This window comes from Heterodontus francisci, chromosome 23, assembly GCF_036365525.1.
Source record: "Heterodontus francisci isolate sHetFra1 chromosome 23, sHetFra1.hap1, whole genome shotgun sequence".
NCBI classification, from domain to species: domain Eukaryota; kingdom Metazoa; phylum Chordata; class Chondrichthyes; order Heterodontiformes; family Heterodontidae; genus Heterodontus; species Heterodontus francisci.
The window spans coordinates 34,136,658-34,154,085 of record NC_090393.1 but is presented as its reverse complement, the minus strand read 5'-3'; the positions used below and the strand labels follow the sequence as shown (position 1 = coordinate 34,154,085).

Here is a 17,428-nt window from a genome sequence, read left to right as displayed (position 1 = left end):
CTATCGGACCAGCGAGAGATTTGGAATTCTTAGACTTTGGACCTCATTAAAGTTTAAAAAAAGTACTGAGAGCTATGTGAACTTGGAGTTTTTGTTACACACAGCAGACAAGCTTTGAGAGCTAACCTGTGCACGGCCCCAGTGGGGCTGTGTGTGTGTCTCTCTCTCTAGGTAACATTGCAAGTTTCAAAACAATTTGCAAACAGCCAAGTCTACCATTGCTACAGACAGAGACCCAGGGGAGAAAGCCATCTACATCACTGTCTCTTAAAAAAACTGAACCAAGTGGACCACTGCAAGTGCACTTCTACCAGCCAGAAGACAACTGAATTACCAGACCCCACAGACTGTATGTATATTATTTTTATTTGTACTGGACTCTAATCCAATCAAACTATTCATCACTGTGATCTATTTGTGTGTGTGCGTGTGATAAAGTTGGAGCATAGTTTATTATTTTCACTTAGATTGGGAGTTGATTTTTAAGTAAAATAAACTAATCTCTTCTTTGTTTAAACTAAACAAAACCTGTCCAATTGCTTTTTTATGATCATAAAGGGTTAAACACTCACTGAATTGGTAAACACATACAATGTTTAAAAAGGAATAAACCCCGTTGGGGTCAAACAAGGAGTGGGACCAGAGGGGAACCTTTTGACCTCGCCTCACCTGATCGCGACAGAAATTTCAGGAATTGCGTCTAGGATCAAAACCCAAGGCAAACAAGAAATTGGAAGTGGGAAACCAAATTGATCCACAGAAAAAATTTTAAAATATCAATACAGGTTTTCTTGTGGTTTCCAATGCTAGAATACCAAAATGTCCACATTCAAGGCCAGTATCTTCCTAGAACAGAGTGAAGTAAGCTGGGACAGGTTAAAAGCCCTATCTGTTGAAGAGTTGAGGAATGTAGCTGGGCAGTTAGGGATTACTATCCGCCCAAAAGCTAGGAAACCAGAAATTCTAAAACGTGGCCGACCATTTTGCACTTGAACCTGAAGACTCAAACAGCATTAGAGTCAGAAACAGACAGGATAGCGTGAGCTAAGATACAGCTAGAACAGAGGAGACTAGAATTAGAATCCCAGAAGGAGAAAGAGGAAAGAGAGTATCAGGAAAGGGAAAAAGAACAAACTTTCCAGAAGGAGTAGGAGTGAAGGCAGCGCAAACTAACTACGGGAAGACCTGATGTAACCACTGAAGGCACTGCTAATGAGGGAACTATCCCGAGCTCAGGGCCAAGTGCTGAGCTCTTAAAGTTCTCCCAGTTGATTCCAACGTTCAATGAGGGGAAGGTGGAAGCATTTTCATCTCTTTTGAAAAGCTTGCAAGACAGCTGAAGTGGCCGGTAAAGAGCTGGACCCTACCACTGCAAAGCAAACTAACAGGAAAAGCCCATGAGGTTTATTTACTGTTGTCTGATGAGAGGTCATCAGGCTATGAGATGACTAAAATTGCTATCCTGGGCACATATGAGCTAGTACCAGATGCGTACCGCCAAAAATTCCAAACCTTCCAAAAGCAGCCAGAACAAACTTGCCTCAAGTTTGAAAGAGTTAAACAGCTTTCTTTTGGCCAGTGTATACGAAAACTCAAGATACAGCCCATATATGAAAACGTCAGAGAGGTGATCCTTCTCAAGGAGTTCAAAAACTCACTTCCCCTTTCCATTAAAACCCACATGGAGGAACAAAAACTTCCAAGAGCCAGGCAGACTGCAATCCTGGCTGATGAATTTATGCTTGTACACAAGCCCTTACCCCAATGGAAACCCTTCCCTAGTCACCTCCAAAAACCTGAAAAGAATAAAAGCTGGGAGAGTGATAGGAGCCCAAACAGCCATGGGCGAGAAGGGAAAGATGGACACACAGAGGGTCCTCCTCCGGCCAAAAAAGATGGTGCTAAGAGGAGTGACGCCTGAAAACCTGTGTTTCCATTGTAACAAGGCAGGTCACCCACGAACTGACTGCTGGAAGTTACAGGGAAATCAGGACACACCAGACTAATGCAGGAAAAGGGGCCCTGATGTAAAGCACAGCAGACCAGGCTGTGGCTTTAACTGCAGCAGTAAAACCCAGTAAACATACTGCTGAGAGTACGGGAAAACTTAGCAAAATCCCCAAGAGGTACCATGATTTTGTGTCCCAAGGAAAAGTGACCCCACACCCCTCGAGTGAGGAAAGCTAGCCCAATTCCTTGCTTGGAAGACTGTCTTGATAGAGTTGGGAATGCCATCTACATAAAAATAAACTTGCTCAAAGGATATTGGCAAGAGGGGAGCTTTACGACCCCTCCTCACCTGATTGTAACAGAATGCATCTGAGGCCCTCAATCATCCTAGCTGATATCACAGCAGCATCTACTAACCAGCTCCTCCAACAGAATACAATGGAAGCCTATTTTAGCAAGGGTTACTGATTTTTTTTGACATGTGAGGTTGTGTAAAGGAAAGCCCTGTCCCTCGCTAACACAAAATCAAAGTGATTCCTGACAACGCACTAGCCCGCTGACATCATCAAAGTGCGGACATGTGCAGCTACATCTTGCCTGGACTTAGTGGCACATGCGGAAGATGACATCATCGCGCAGCGCCAACATCATCGCGTGTTGGCGCCAGATCCAACGTTGCGCGTGTGTGATAAAGCAAATATTGGGTGTCCAGCCCCCCACTCGGCTGGAGGAAGCAGCTGAATGGGAGGCTTTGAGGCTGGAGCTCCTCCCCACCGCCCCCCCACCCCACCACCTCGGTAGCTCGCACCAGACCTTGCTGCTCCCCCCCCACTCCCCTGGCCGGTTGTTCCTCGATTCGCACCACCCCAGTCTAGGCGGCGCCGCTTCCCTCCTCTTGGCCACTCGCTCCTATGCCCTGTCACCCCTTGCGGCCCACCTTGCTTCTTCAGGCAGCGCCTGGTGACTGATGAAATGTGGGAGTGAGTGGGCGAGAGGAAGGAAGCGGCGCCGCCTATAACTAGAGACTGTGGGGTGGGGGGGGGCAGCAAGTGACCAACTAACTGGAGAGTGGGGTGGCGCTAGCGGGTAACAATCAGCCAGGGAAGTGGGGGGGGGAGGGGGCGGAGCAAGTGACCAATCTAATTTCAGTCTAATATTTGCATTCACTATATATTTTCAAAAATCTCCAAATGAAAATGGAACAGAATTAAAAAGCACCTGTAGAAAACTAGGTTCATAAACATCTTTGCAACTCTTGAAGATCAGCACTAACATGGAGGATAAAAAGATTCATAGTCCTGGACACACAAACATGATTTAAGTTACGGATGTTGCTGATAAAGTCAAAGGCTAAACCCTGCAGGAGACAAGTGATTACGAGCTGCAAGACACTGGCAATGCTGGAGTCATTTATACAGAACCTTCATCTGAACAAAAGGGGAATTTCAACCCCAAACAATGGATGGGTTTGGTCCCGGTGGCATGTTAAAATGTTAAATGAATATCAATTCCAATCTGCCCCCTTCTGGTTTTAACAGAGGGGGTACAGGGAGGTGGACAATGTAATTATAACGAGACGCCTGCCTCACATTTAAGCACCGTTTTAAATTTAACCTGGATCAGCTGAGTTTTCCAGGCCTTGGGAAAACCAGAGGCTAAAGGTAGGTGAGGAATGCTGGATTCAGAGGGTAAATGTCTTTCCACTTAATCTGATGGATCCAGTTTACCTGCTTCACCGAGTGCTTCAGACACTCGCCCTGACCCTTCCAATCTCCCCTCCCTTGATCCTTCCGATCTCCTCCAATCTCTTCCCAACCTCGCCTTCCAATCTGTCTTCTGGTCCCAGATCTCCCCTCCCGGCTCGGCGCCCCAATCATCCTTCTGTCACCGATCATCCCGAACCGCAACACCCCTCTTCCCCCCCCACCCCCCCAACAACCCCCTCAGCCTTTCCATTTAGGGACACAGATTGAAAGCTTTGGGCAAAAGATGCAGGGGAATATGAGGAAGCACTTTTTTTTTTTTTACGCAGCAGGTGGTAATGACCTGGAACTCGCTGCGCGTAAGGGTGGTGGAAGCGGAGACGATCACTGACTTGAAGAAGAAGCTGGATGGCCACCCTGTGGCTCTATGCTGTAAATGACTTTATGACTCTATGATTCCCCTCTCCATTCCCCAGCTGTGGCCTGGTGCTGAATGGCCAGTCAGCCTCTCAATCTTGTTAGCTGCAGCTGGAAAACAGAGATAAAGGCGGCTAATCAGGTCCTACTGTTCAGCAGGACCTGCAGGAAACATGTTCTTCCAGGTTTCCCGACCTCAAAGCAGCTCCTCCGCTCCCTCCCTGCCTCTGAGTCAATTTCCAGTCCAACGAGCTTGGTAGATGGATGAATACTAAACACAAATAGAAGCCTCCAATTCTTCACAAAAAGTACATTATACTCTGCTTAAACACCTGAACGTTGTAAAGGTGAGTCTAGGCAGCTGATTAGCATAATGTCACATCCCTCTGACACATAGTAGGACCCAGTATAATCTGGAGTCTGCTGCAACTAATTGCAGAAGGTACTTTTTAAACAAGTAGTCTTTTCAGAAGTCAGTGAAATATTCAAATTTGCATTTGATTGTTGCTGTCCCTGAATTTAACAACACAATGCACAACCAACTCCTTTCAATATCCCCGAACTGGTAGAAATCCAAACTTAATAAAAAATTACCTGTGTTTCAATCTCCTCTTTTTTAAGTTTAATCCTTGACATTCCTGAAAAATCCATAGTGTCTGGAGAACATAGAAACAGAAGGGACATCAATACCTGCATCCAAATGTACTTAAGATGTAAAATATCAAATTGTCACTGCACCCTTGTTAACCAGCAAGTCTAATGTGATCCCTGTACCTTTATCTTCAATTTGTTCCTGTCCTGATTTTGTTGAAGCAACTACGTTAGCAGTCATTTCATTCACATGCCTGGAGGCTTGCTGTAGTCTGGACAGGTTTCTGCTGCTCCGGGCTGCTTTCACCTAAAATCATGTCAACAATGAGAAGATAGCTCCATAATTCTCGAGAGTGCTGGAACCTACATTACTATCGAGTTCCTCAATTAAATTAAAATGTGGGTCGGTCCCCTCAACAGGACAAAAAAAAAGATGGACACCAAGCAGACTAAAAACAGGAAGAGTAAAAACTGGGGTTGGGGTACGGCAGAAGAGAAGAGTGTTCTTTGGGATTCTTCCGAGAGTGCGAAGTGGAAAGACGCAGGGATTGAGCGGATGAAAGAACAACCATTGATGATGGAACAGAGGGAAACAAGGAGTAACTCTGCGTCAGAGGAGTGGGAAGGGTGCACAGGATCAAATGACTAGATGGGATGGCCGAAGCAAAGCATACTGTTGCCGTGGAAAGATTTGAAAACAATTTGAAATCTATTTATGGGGCACATTGGGTCACTCCTTATTCCTGTTCCATCTATCATTGGTGGCTGTTATTTCAGCCATTCATCTCTGAAAGTCGGTTTCTAAATCCTTCCACCGTCCCTACTGACAAGCGAGTCTCAGCAAGGAAAGCTGTAACGAAAACCCACATAGCTTGCTACTTATAGTGGTGTTACATACTAGTCTTTATTTCTATTGCACTGACTTCTCACCTATTCCCCCTTTCCCTCTGTATATTTGTGATCTGATTTTCTTAATCCTCTCACCTTTGATGCAGCGACAAGCTGGGCTGTGCTGGCTGCGACTTCATGGGAACAGACGATCAACTCTTCATATTTCCCAGTCTTCAAGACAACTTTATCAGCTGAATCTCTGGATTCAGAAAGAAAAATTAGGGTGACTTTGCATTCTTTGGGATGCAATATTTCATCTGCTCGTCACCTGGGGACAGCGCTCAGCTTCACCTCAAGAGCTGTCACCTTTAATCAATTCAAAACCAGATGGGGAGCAGGGAAGAAATAAGAGAATGCTACAAATACTGGAAATCTGGGCAGGAGTAGCACAGACTTAATTCTTTAGCCCATTCATTTAAGTGGATGTACAATTGAGCCGGCTGCATCATGAGTATGTGCTACTCCAAAACCAATGATTCAGTGATCACTGGTGACCTAATGGGCCCAGAAATAGGAAAGTCTATCCGTGGTCCTTGGTTCACTGTTGATGCAAATTCAATGAAAACTTTAGTTTTTGTGAGAGATGTCTCTAGATCATAAAACACAGAAGCAAACCAGGTTAAAATAAACGGGCTTGCATTCAAAAGAATTAATACCAGTGGTGAAAGAAAAAGAGAATTGGGTGTTTCAGTGCATCACTCTCTAAAGGTCCATGACCAATGCTTTAAGGCTATAGCTAAAGCAAACAGAGCTCTAGGGTGTATTTACAGGACAATTCACTATAAGACGGAGCACACCATTTTTTCCTTGTATAAGACCTTGGTTAGGCCTTAGTTAGAATACTACGCCCAGTTCAGTTCTCCTAACATGGTATGGGGTTATTGAAGCTTTGGTAAAAAGGTCCAGAGGAGGGCTGTAAGTTTCATTCCCAATTTAAAACACCTTAGTTACCCCAATAGGCTCAACTTGCTAGGCCTGTAGACTTTAGGGAAGTGTAGACTGAAGTTACGAAAATAATGAAGGGATTAGATTTGTGTATGTAGACGAATTATTACAACTAAGTAGGTTAGGGAAGACCAGGAAGCACTAGATTGCAAGATCTAGGTTGGACATTAGATGGTTCTTCTCCTAGAGGATAGTCGGCCTGTGAAACAGGTTACTGCTCATGAAGTGAACAATGATTTGCAGAATTCCTTCTTCCGACAGCTGGACCTGGCAGGGGCAGAGTTCACCTCATACAAGAGGGTAATTATCCGGTAATGTAAATCAAGGACAACGTAATCTCCTGGAATTGCTGCGGTCGACTAAGAGAGTCTGAGTGGAATTTTCCAGTCTTTCTCCCCGCCCTAATTAGCCAGGATTTTGATTGTCTGTTGGCATTTCCAAATTATTACATGACTCCAGGTGGGTGGGCTGTTTGTATTGTGATGGATAAGGCATTGTAACTGTGTGGGACAAGCTGGATAGACCAGTAGCTCTTTTCTTGTCTTGGCATTCATTTTTTTTTTTGAAATGGACTTTGTGTCTAGTTTGGATTTTAGTAACTTCTAGTCAGTTCACTCAAAAACAAGACCACCCAGTTAAACGTTGGGTGTGCGACAGCTTAATGCTCAAGGTTCTTGGCTTGGTTTCCAACTGCATTAAGTTCCACAATTATTAGAAACTTTTCATGGTTCTTGGAAAAAAGAAGTCACCTGAACCAATATGAACGTGATCGCTTCAAGCTACAGTTCCAAAGACATTCCTATGATGGAATGTGGACATAAACCTGCGTTTCCACAGGCCTGGCAGTGAGTTGGTGCCAATTAAAATAATCTGCAGGGAAGGGGAAACTAAACAGGAATTGCTCTCACATGCCACCTAGTGGGTAGTTACAGAACAGCATCAGCTGTCACTTGGTTAAGAATAACACACACAGTACGGCAGGTATAAGAGTGGAATGGTACAGTTGCCTACATTTTGTACTGGTGAAGGTATTCAGTGGCACAAGATGAAGCAGTTTGTTGCTTTAAACGAATAAGTGTTCTTGAGCATTAAAAATATAAAATCTCTGTAGGCACAGCCATTCTTAGCATCTGTGGGGCACTGTATCATAGATGCTACTTAGTTTTAAATATGTTGCAAACTTCTTGCATATTATCAGTGTTAAGAGAGTATTGAAGCATCCATCTTGTTTACTTCACAGGGGAGCTTCCAGTGAAGCCAATCAAAGAGATACAGAACATATAACTAATGGGAACTGGAACGTTCCTTTTGACACACCACTTGTCAAAGTGACAGAATAACAGGGTGTGACTGGACAAAGTTTGACTGGCCTCACCCATACTAATCTTGTTTTTATAAAGAGAGTTGAAAGTGTGGAATGCAATTCTGGAGTTGATAATTGAAACAGAACCCATGTGAACATTTAGGAATAGGTTACGCAGGTGGTTGAAGGAAAAGGGAACAAAGGGATATGGGAACAAGCCAAGCAAATGGAATTAGGACCACTATTTGTGTGGAGGATGAACATGGACTGATTACAGCCTGTTTGTGTTGTAATTTATATGTAATTCTATGTAATGTAACTAAAGACATGCTGGGAGTGACGATACAAATGTAAAGACAAGCAGGATATTCAAACTTGCTCTGTTATAGTGAACACACTGATTGGTTTCAGGACACCACTTAAGACATGACACCAGCACGTCAGTTGGATACACATATCTTCTCCACCATTAGTAACACAGGTACAAAGCGTCTTGCCCACTATGGTGACGGTACAGTAATAAATTTCTCATCACAATCAAAGGACGAAGAGTGACGGAGCAGGTACTTACACCAGCTGTGTGGCGCCCCATCCTACAGCTTTAGAGGCGGAGATCAGACCTTCCGTCCAACGAGAATTCTTTGCATAGAATTCTTTGGGAGTTGCTGCCCCCTGTAAATGACAAATCGTATTTCACTAACTGAATTCAAAAATCATATTTTCCAGGCATTTCAAAAGGATTTTAAAAGATAATTTTAACTGGTCAGGGTGGAGCAGGAATTTCAGAGTTTTTTTAAAAATTGACCTCAGGTTTTTGGCACCTCTTTTTGTCCGTCCACAGCGACTGAGTGGCAGGGTGCAAGATGAGTTGTTGGTGCAGGTAGACAGCACCATGTCTGGGAGGAGCAAGCCTGATCAAATGGTCAGTCTAATTCCTGTCCTTTATCATATGTTTGTCAGTCTGTCAAGTTGCTTAACTCAGGGATTTAATTACTAATAATACCAATAACTGAAAGCAGAATGAGCATCTGAAGAGTAAAATGGAAGTGGCCCTGTTCAAGGTGGGCTGCAGGAGATTTCTGGGTGCATAGATTAAAATTTTACATAAGCACACTGCAATTAGGGGCAAGATTCAAAAGATCATAATTTTTAAAAAAAAGCAGGACATGCTTTAGGAATGGAATCTGCATGAATTTGGCATCAATTTAACACAATGACTCTGTTATGTTCCCGCCCCCACCCCCATTCTGAGACATATTCCACCTAATGGGTCAAAAGCTCTGCTGAGTGGTATCCAGTTGAACATTCGGGTGAAGGGTGGTGGAGTTTGTTATTAGTGGGATCATAGGAAAGCCATGACCCAGAAGTATAATTTGGACACAGACATCTTTCCTTACCCGGCCACTTTCCACAATCTCCTTCTGCAAACTTGTTGAAGCCACCACCAGTTGTCTTATAGCCTGAAGTGCAAGAGAATGCAATATTGAGTTTAGTGACAAGGCAATAGACATCTGCTGATGAGCCACCCAAGAATTCTGGAACCACTTTCTCCGGAGGCTCTATTCCTGTCAAAACCTCTTCTTTTCTACATTGGAATGTTTGTTCAAATGAACCAACTTTACTGCTAAACTGCTCATCTTCACACACAACCATCACATCATTTCAACATTGCTCTACAGTGAAATGTGCTGAACTTCCTTTTACATGTAGTAAATATTATAAATATAAATAAAAGCGAAGAACATTGATTATTTGAATCCAATTTTTGACTAGGTGTAACATGGCTTCCATCGTTTCCATCAGATTCATTGGTTACTGAACATTATATTCATCATTTGATAAACACCTGAAGACTGGTGTGCAGTTCTTACCTTCATCAGATCTGTACAAGAGTTTAAGATTCTGCAACCAACAGACAGAAAGGAGAATGAAATAGTTTCAATCCACATTGGCAAAAATAAAAATCAAATCAAATCTGTTTTAATAAACTGGGTTGTGTACATCAGCGGTGAAAGCAGGAGCAGTGAATTTCTACTAACCTTTCATTGACTTCAAGTTTAATCCCAGAGCTTCCTTGCCTGGCTTGGTTCATCATTTCCTGCAGTTTAAATGACACAGTATGAACCGAAAGCCTTCAGGAAGTTTCAGAATATATTGGACAGCTCTTCTCTCCAGAGAACAATTTGAACTGCAAGATTTGCTTACATTCGATGGGTTATACCCTTCCCTGTTGGCATGTTTTAAATCATTAACAATGTCAGTCATAAATTTCTCATGACTCTCTGAAATAGAATGAACTCCTTTTGCAAAGTCATTGATAATGGTCATGAGATATTTCCAATATAGCTTTAGAAAAAATAGGTTTTTAAGACTATATACAGAAAAAGATAGAAATTGGTAGGAAAAACTCAAATATTTGTAATTGCTCTCACTGGGTCGGTGCTTATGTGTGTAGTGTGATTTTGAGTGAGCAAGGTCCAAGGTACAAACTGGGCAGCAACACTCAATGTTCCCAGACTAGCGAATGGAGAAGTGGGGTGGGTGGGTGCAGGGAAAGAGGAAATCAGCTAGGGTTTCTACTGCCGATCACTATCCAGTGAGCCCTGTTGTGAAGTGCTTGTACGTGGATGCCTGTTCAGCTCTCAAGAGCTGGGTTATTGGCTCCTGCTGTTCACATAGAGCCCAGAGGGTGGTGCACCAAGAGCAACATCTGACACGACCATTTACAATTTTGTTTCCCCTGGCCCTCTCCACAATGGCACAGTTGAGGGACCTCCCCATGTGGGAATTCGTGCCATGATACCCACCTCCTGCCAGCTGGTGCACCATGATATGATGTATTAATACACTGCAGGATTATAGAAATTCAACAACAAAAATACACCACAAATAATTACAGAAAGCACAGATTTCAGTCTGAAGTTTATGTTAAAGCCTTAGGCATAACACAGGGCACGTTTTAAATGTCTATAGCACAAAAACCTGTTATCTTGTTCTAATTGACTCCTCAGAAACTGTAGCAAGTCAAAAAGGTACACATTACTATCCACTTCAGTATCTCTCACCGCATCTCACAAACTCTGAATATATCCTCCAACCCACCAAGATCAATATGACAGGCAATCAATTTGTTCTAATGAATTTGTAAAACATGGCAAGGGTTCTCACTTAAAGCTATTTAAATTCAGAGTTCATTAATAGAGCTGGTCAAATTCGGTCAAATACATGCGATGTGTAAAATAGGTTTGTCGGGTTTGGCCAATTAATATATGAACGATATCACCAATAGTAACACAGTATCACCTCCGGTATTCAGGGGAATCACTGCCTGAGATTATACCACAGTAAGCTAAAAGCAACAGTCGACAGGAACTTGTCCAGAATCATGTATAAAGACTTTTAACTGAGCAAAAAGTAAATCTTTAGGCATTAAGATTTTGCAAGAAATCAGAGAAACTATTCTAAACCATTAAGAGACTCTGCTCTCCTTAGAGACGCTACCGTACCTCAATCCTCTTCACTGCATCTTCGATAGCTGCAGACGTTTGTGCCATCTCTTTATCCACCATATCCCCAAGTTCCTCCTGTCTGACATCAATGCTCTTAGGCCGCAACTCCTGAGTGAAAGTTTTTTTTTAAAAATACACAACTCTCAGTATCAACTACTTTTTAAATACAATCAATACTCACACAACATATCTACTGCTGATTACTCAGAACATAAAATCCTACTTAAAAAGTTTGGTATTTTAGTTGAAGTTTTATATCCTAAGAATCCTTAATCTGAAATATAAATGAAGACATTTATAGGAATATAAACAGATTCCCAATAAAAAGACGGAATCCAATTTGATAAAATGCCAGCAAGCACTGCAACCCTCTCGGGATTCAGTTATACTGCCATTTTCACACTGTTGTACACAGGTCCCATTCCAGAAAAGTGACAATACAATGCGGACTCAGGATTCGATCTGATTCAAATACTGTTATGATCCCCGTGGAGACCACCAACAAACGAAATGAATCAAATCCACCGATTGACCCCAATTTAGGAAACCAAACCAAACAGATCTTACAAATTACACCTTAACTATCAGATACAACAGAGATGGGTCTCCGTTTCACTGGACAATCCACCCAGCATATATGGTAACAACGACAGTCACACAGTTCTTCACAACTCTGAAGTTCCTCAGGTAGATTTTCAGCACCTTTTTTCAAGCATTGAGCCGCTGTTCTTCTTCCGACAGCAGTCCCCTCTCAATCTGAACTCCACGGATGCTGTCTTCACCACAAGGTACACATCTCCAGAACCTCCTCAGCTCTGCTCACAACAGGCTTGCTGGCGTGGATTTACCAGTCTTCCCTTTATTTGAGTCCTTCACTGACAACCTGTGCACTGTATGGCCGGATCTGGTATGTCGGCTACTTTAAGCAACAGAAACAGCTCCTAGATTCAGTCTTTACTTTCTTCTGCTTGCCAGCGCTCCACTCCTGCCTGATCTGCCTGGTCTGGGAAGGACTGTATCTCTTTTTATCTGGTTCTAACCAGTGTCGGTTTCCCCGGAAATCTGAAGTTGCTTTTCCAGCTCCCGTTTCTGTTTCAATTCTAGTTTCCCTCTCAGTTAAGGTCTTTAAAAAAAAAACTTGGCAACCACAGATTCCATCACAACACTCCAGTGTGTGAAACCTCCCTGAGGCTCACTTGGGAGTGATATGATATGGATTGCAATAGGTTGGACTGATAAACCAGTTTAAAAAAAAGTATGGGCGGCACAGTGGTTAGCACCGCAGCCTCTCAGCTCCAGCGACCCGGGTTCAAGTCTGGGTACTGCCTGTGTGGAGTTTGCAAGTTCTCCCTGTGTCTGCGTGGGTTTTCTCCGGGTGCTCCGGTTTCCTCCCACAGCCAAAAGACTTGCAGGTTGGTAGGTAAATTGGCCATTATAAATTGCAACTAGTATAGGTAGGTGGTAGGGAAATATAGGGACAGGTGGGGATGTGGTAGGAACATGGGATTAGTGTAGGATTAGTATAAATGGGTGGTTGATGGTCGGCACAGACTCGGTGGGCTGAAGGGCCTGTTTCAGTGCTGTATCTCTAAATTATATGCAGGTAGTTAGATAGAATCTCTGAATATTTTATAAACTGAAAAAAGCTCTTTTATTCCAGAAAGCAGACATTTCAAACTGCTCTACGAGCACTCCTCAATTAGTGGTTGGGAGTGGGGATGTGTGCCAGCATGGAAACATGCAAGCACATAGTATTAAGGGTTTTTGGAACAAAAGCTGGTAGATGGAGTTAAGAAACAGATCAACAATGATCTAACTGAATGGTGAGACAACTCAAGGCCACCTCTTATTCCACTGAGTTCTCTCCTGACCTCCAGAGCAGCCACAGTACAACATTTTCAGCTGCAAACTGCATTCTAGAACTGCTGGTCTTAGACCACTAGCCCAGCGTTATAAGAACCTAACGCACCCTGCTCAGACAGTGTAGCACGGGATTAGATCAATCTCTGTGTACCTCAGCTGAGGAATATTACAAACAAAACAGTCCCTGTTGATACCTGGCAATGCATTCCCATTTAATGCAGTCATCAACTTCACAGTGGATGGATTGACCTTGCAGCCAATTCAATATCCACTCCCAAAGTTTACCCTAAATCCCCATCACATTGAAAAGTAGCTTTTCACGTGGAACCTTGTCACATGTTGCCTGAAAGTTCTGACATACCATGTATTGATCTGATTGCTCGTACCTGTCCAAGGTCAAGAATACTCTGCATCACTCTTCTCACGGCAGCTGGATCTGCATGGGCGATTGACTGCTTATTCTTCAACTTATCCAAATAGCGTAGGCTCTCATCCCCACACTCTCTGCAGTTATCAGTGAGTCCTGTAGGGTTGAAAAAAATACTAATATCTCTTCATTTTTCAAAACTAATTTCATGTTGCTCTCAACAGGTTTCATTTTTTCCCACGAGAGGCTATTTCTGGTGATTCCATTGAAACATTAGACGTTTTCCCCACAGTGATGGCATCAAGCACTCCTCAAGCACTGGGGAGTCCACATGTACAATCAACCAGTCCCAACTTAAAGTGGGCAAGAAGCAAAACTGCAGCAGCGAGATCATTCCTAGAGCCTTGTAAAGAGAGATTCCCAGGTAACTGCCAATCTCATGCTGAGACTTCCTAAACATGCCTTAAAACCCTTCAGCCAAACAGATAATGCAGGAGTTCTGTGCAACATCTGCTTATTGTAAAGTTATTGTTAAATATCTTTCTCCAATTACTGATGTTATCATTTAAAACAAAAATCAGAATGTTGCACATCATTTCTTGCAATGCCCAGTACCTGACACTCGTTTGTTACTGAATTACATCAATCTTTGAAATAAGATCAGAAGAATCTGGCAATTTGCAGCAGGTCTGTGGAAATACTCAGCGGGTCTGGCAGCAGCTGTGGAGAGAAAAACAGAGTTAACGTTTCAGGTCTGTGACCTTTCATCAGAATTGATAAAACTTTAACTGTTTCTCTCTCCACAGAAGCTGCCAGGCCTCCTGAGTATTTCCAAAATTTTCTGGGTTTTATTTCAGATTTACAGCATTCGTAATTTTTTGCTTTTGTTTTCATCTACCTTTAAGTTGTTGATTTGCAGTTTTTAACCTCACTTCTTTTGCAGCCCGCTGACTTTGTCCACACTTCATTTATCTGTGATTCAGTCAGCGTGCCTTAAAGTGCATCATAAGACAATATGGTCACTGGGCTTTGGAGAAAGGGGTCAGTAAAATCAGTACCTCCTGCAGATAAAGGTGTCACAATATTTAACTTGAGGAGCAGATGGGTTTAGTACTTACTGTCAGCATGATCAGTTGGGGCCAGGTGTGAAGTGGCACTGCCATTTACTATGGTGTCTGCAGTCAAATGTGCAAACCTGGTCAGTGCTTGCAGGAGGCTGTTGGCATCTTCAGGAACAAAAAGAAAGAAGTTTTAGGCCAACACTGAAGGGGAAGATCAAAGTCACAGAATCACTACAGTGCAGAAGGAGGCCATTCGGCCTATCATGTCTGCCTCTCCAAAAGAGCAGTTCCCTCAGTTCCATTCCCCTGCCTTCTCCCCATAACCCTGCACATATAACCCTCTTCATATAACTGTCCAACTCCCTTTTGAATGCTTCAATTGAACCTGCCTCCACCCTGTTCTCAGGTAGCGCATTCCAGACCTTAACCACTCGCTGCGTGAAAACGTTTTTCATGTCACTTTTACTTCTCTTACTAAGTCCTTTAAATCTGTGCCCTCTCGGTCTCAATCCTTTCACAAAGTGGGAACACAGTTTCTCTCGATCTACTCTGTCCAGACCCCTCATGATTTTGAATACCTCTATCAGATCACCTCTTAGCCTTCTCTTCTCCAAGGAAATCAGTCCTAACTTCTCCAATCTATCTTCGTAATTGAAATTTCTCATCCCTGGAACCAGTCTCGTGAATCTTTTCTGTACTCTCTCCAATGCCCTCACGTCTTTCCTAAAGTGCGGACGCAATACTCCAGCTGAGGCCGAACTATTGTCTTATACAAGTTCAACATATCTTCCTTGCTCTTATACTCTATGCCCGTATTAATAAAGCCCAGGATACTGTATGCTTTATTAACTGCTCTCTCAACTTGTCCTGCCACCTTCAATGACTTATGCACACATACATCCAGGTCCCTCTGCTCCTGCATCCCCTTTAGAATTACACCCTTTATTTTATATTGTCTCTCCATGTTCTTCCTACCAAAATGAATCACTTCACATTTTTCTGCATTGAACTTCATCTGCCACCAGTCTGCCCACTCCACCAACTTGTCTATGTCCTTTTGAAGTTCTACACTATCCTCCTCACAGTTCACAATGCTTCCAAGTTTCATATCATCTGCAGTGAACATTATAGTTTGAGTGTCTCAAACCAGCATATGCTAATTCAAACCACAGCAGGATGTCATTGGTGGGGTGGGTGGGGGGGGGAGGAGTCTAAATAAATTTTCTGCAATATTGTTTTGCTTCTAGGTGGAATGGCCAGAATAGTATTACTGAACACTTGGGAGCAGGCATGCTGTCTATTCTCTCAGCTGAGAGGAAGCAGCACTGCAGGACCCAAGGGGAGAAAAAAAATATTGAAAAGAAAGTTACTCGCCTTGAAAATAAATTATCAGAATACAATTTGGTAGTCAGCATCTTAACTTGCCAAATAATTAAATGCTGCCCTTATAGAATATGGGACGTGGTGTCTAAGAGACTGAGGTGACCATACCTGCCATGTTCTTCAAGTACTCGGAGTGTCCTTGTTGCATCAAGTTCACTGATTCGAGGGCAGCTTCTGCTCTGTTGATTAGGTAATCTACAAGTGATGGACAAGATCAGATCCTGTTAGTATTGATTTGCCGCATACCTGGATGAAATGCATACAGGCGAGTACAGGACAGGTATGGAGCATTCCCATATTGACACAATATTGGCCCACTTGAAGCTAGAACTAAGGCACAAAGCAGTCTCAGATGCTATATTATAGCTGTATTTTCATTTTTCTCTTTCCTCCATAGATTTCTCCAATGTTGCAGATAGTTTTTTGGCTAACTTGTCTGGTGGACCTCAGTTGTGCCTGGAGTCGCCAATCATGACTCACCTGCCCTCCAGGTACCACTCAGAGTTCTGGACTTCACTGCAAGAAACACGAGGGGAACAGAGGCACAGTTAAAGCTACACCACCTCGATCATCACGATTAGAAAGTAGAACAAACCAGAACCATCTTTTGCCATTTTGGTCAATAACATGATTCATTTCAAATGAATTCCGCCATTATGTCATTAATTTGTAAGCAAGTATTTAATGAAGAATTTCCAATCACAACAGTGCCCCTTTATTGCAAACATGCTGTTGCATTCTCACAAAGAATTGTTTTCTATGCTTAGAAACCATTTCCTTCTCTCCAAAACTAACAACTTCCTTGCACATCAACTAGCAAAGTCCCACATAATGGGAGTGATGAATAGCAAGTGTTTAATAACTGATAGCAGCGTTCATACCTGGTGAGCTGGTGCATCTAATGTGCAGTGGGTCATCGAGTTTCGCCACAGCGTCTTGAATGATGTTCTCAGCTTCTCTTACTGTTCCTTGGACCAGGTTGAACTGGTCATCTAGAAGTTTCTGCTGCAGCACCTGCTCTCGGTTGGCCTAAAATACAAACCAACATACAGTCAGCAGCTGTCTAATTTTCTGTATAAATGGAAGTAGGAAAGACAAGCTGTGTCTACTTAACCCTCACCATCTCAGCTCTTAACATGTGCCTCATACATATCTAACTTCCCTCATCATGCCTTCTATTGTCTAATATTAACATCACTTCAGCCAGTTAACCATCTACTGTCTCCCACTTCACAGGTTGTCCCATTTCATCTGTTGCCTGAATGTAGTTCCTGCCTTTCCTTTTTCATGTTCTTTTTTAAATGCTGTTCATCTGTAATTTCTTCCAGTACTCAAGGGTCTACACCTGAAACATTAAGTTGTCTGTTCTCACACAGATATTGATTAACACACTGTGGGTTTCTGGCACCAGCGTTTGCAGTTTTTATTATTATATTGTTACATAC

General features: G+C 42.9%; 1 protein-coding gene and 1 long non-coding RNA gene across 2 annotated transcripts in view; one reads left to right on the top strand and one right to left on the bottom strand.

Annotated features, from left to right (window-relative positions):
* LOC137382723 (huntingtin-interacting protein 1-related protein-like) overlaps nt 1-17,428 on the bottom strand; it is a 128,117-nt gene that overhangs the window by 1,726 nt on the left and 108,963 nt on the right. Inside the window, exons 19-30 of the mRNA XM_068055055.1 lie at nt 16,865-17,012; nt 16,092-16,178; nt 14,658-14,765; nt 13,559-13,695; nt 11,307-11,417; nt 9,840-9,898; nt 9,672-9,702; nt 9,198-9,260; nt 8,372-8,472; nt 5,646-5,751; nt 4,845-4,968; nt 4,665-4,726 (exon numbers count right to left, since the gene is read on the bottom strand). Coding sequence (XP_067911156.1) covers nt 4,665-4,726; nt 4,845-4,968; nt 5,646-5,751; nt 8,372-8,472; nt 9,198-9,260; nt 9,672-9,702; nt 9,840-9,898; nt 11,307-11,417; nt 13,559-13,695; nt 14,658-14,765; nt 16,092-16,178; nt 16,865-17,012 — 1,137 coding nt within the window. The remainder of the gene's footprint in view (nt 1-4,664; nt 4,727-4,844; nt 4,969-5,645; nt 5,752-8,371; nt 8,473-9,197; nt 9,261-9,671; nt 9,703-9,839; nt 9,899-11,306; nt 11,418-13,558; nt 13,696-14,657; nt 14,766-16,091; nt 16,179-16,864; nt 17,013-17,428) is intronic.
* On the top strand, nt 113-17,004 carry LOC137382726 (uncharacterized). The gene is made up of 3 exons (XR_010977267.1): nt 113-349; nt 13,764-13,963; nt 16,381-17,004. It is a non-coding gene; the product is annotated as an uncharacterized lncRNA (long non-coding RNA).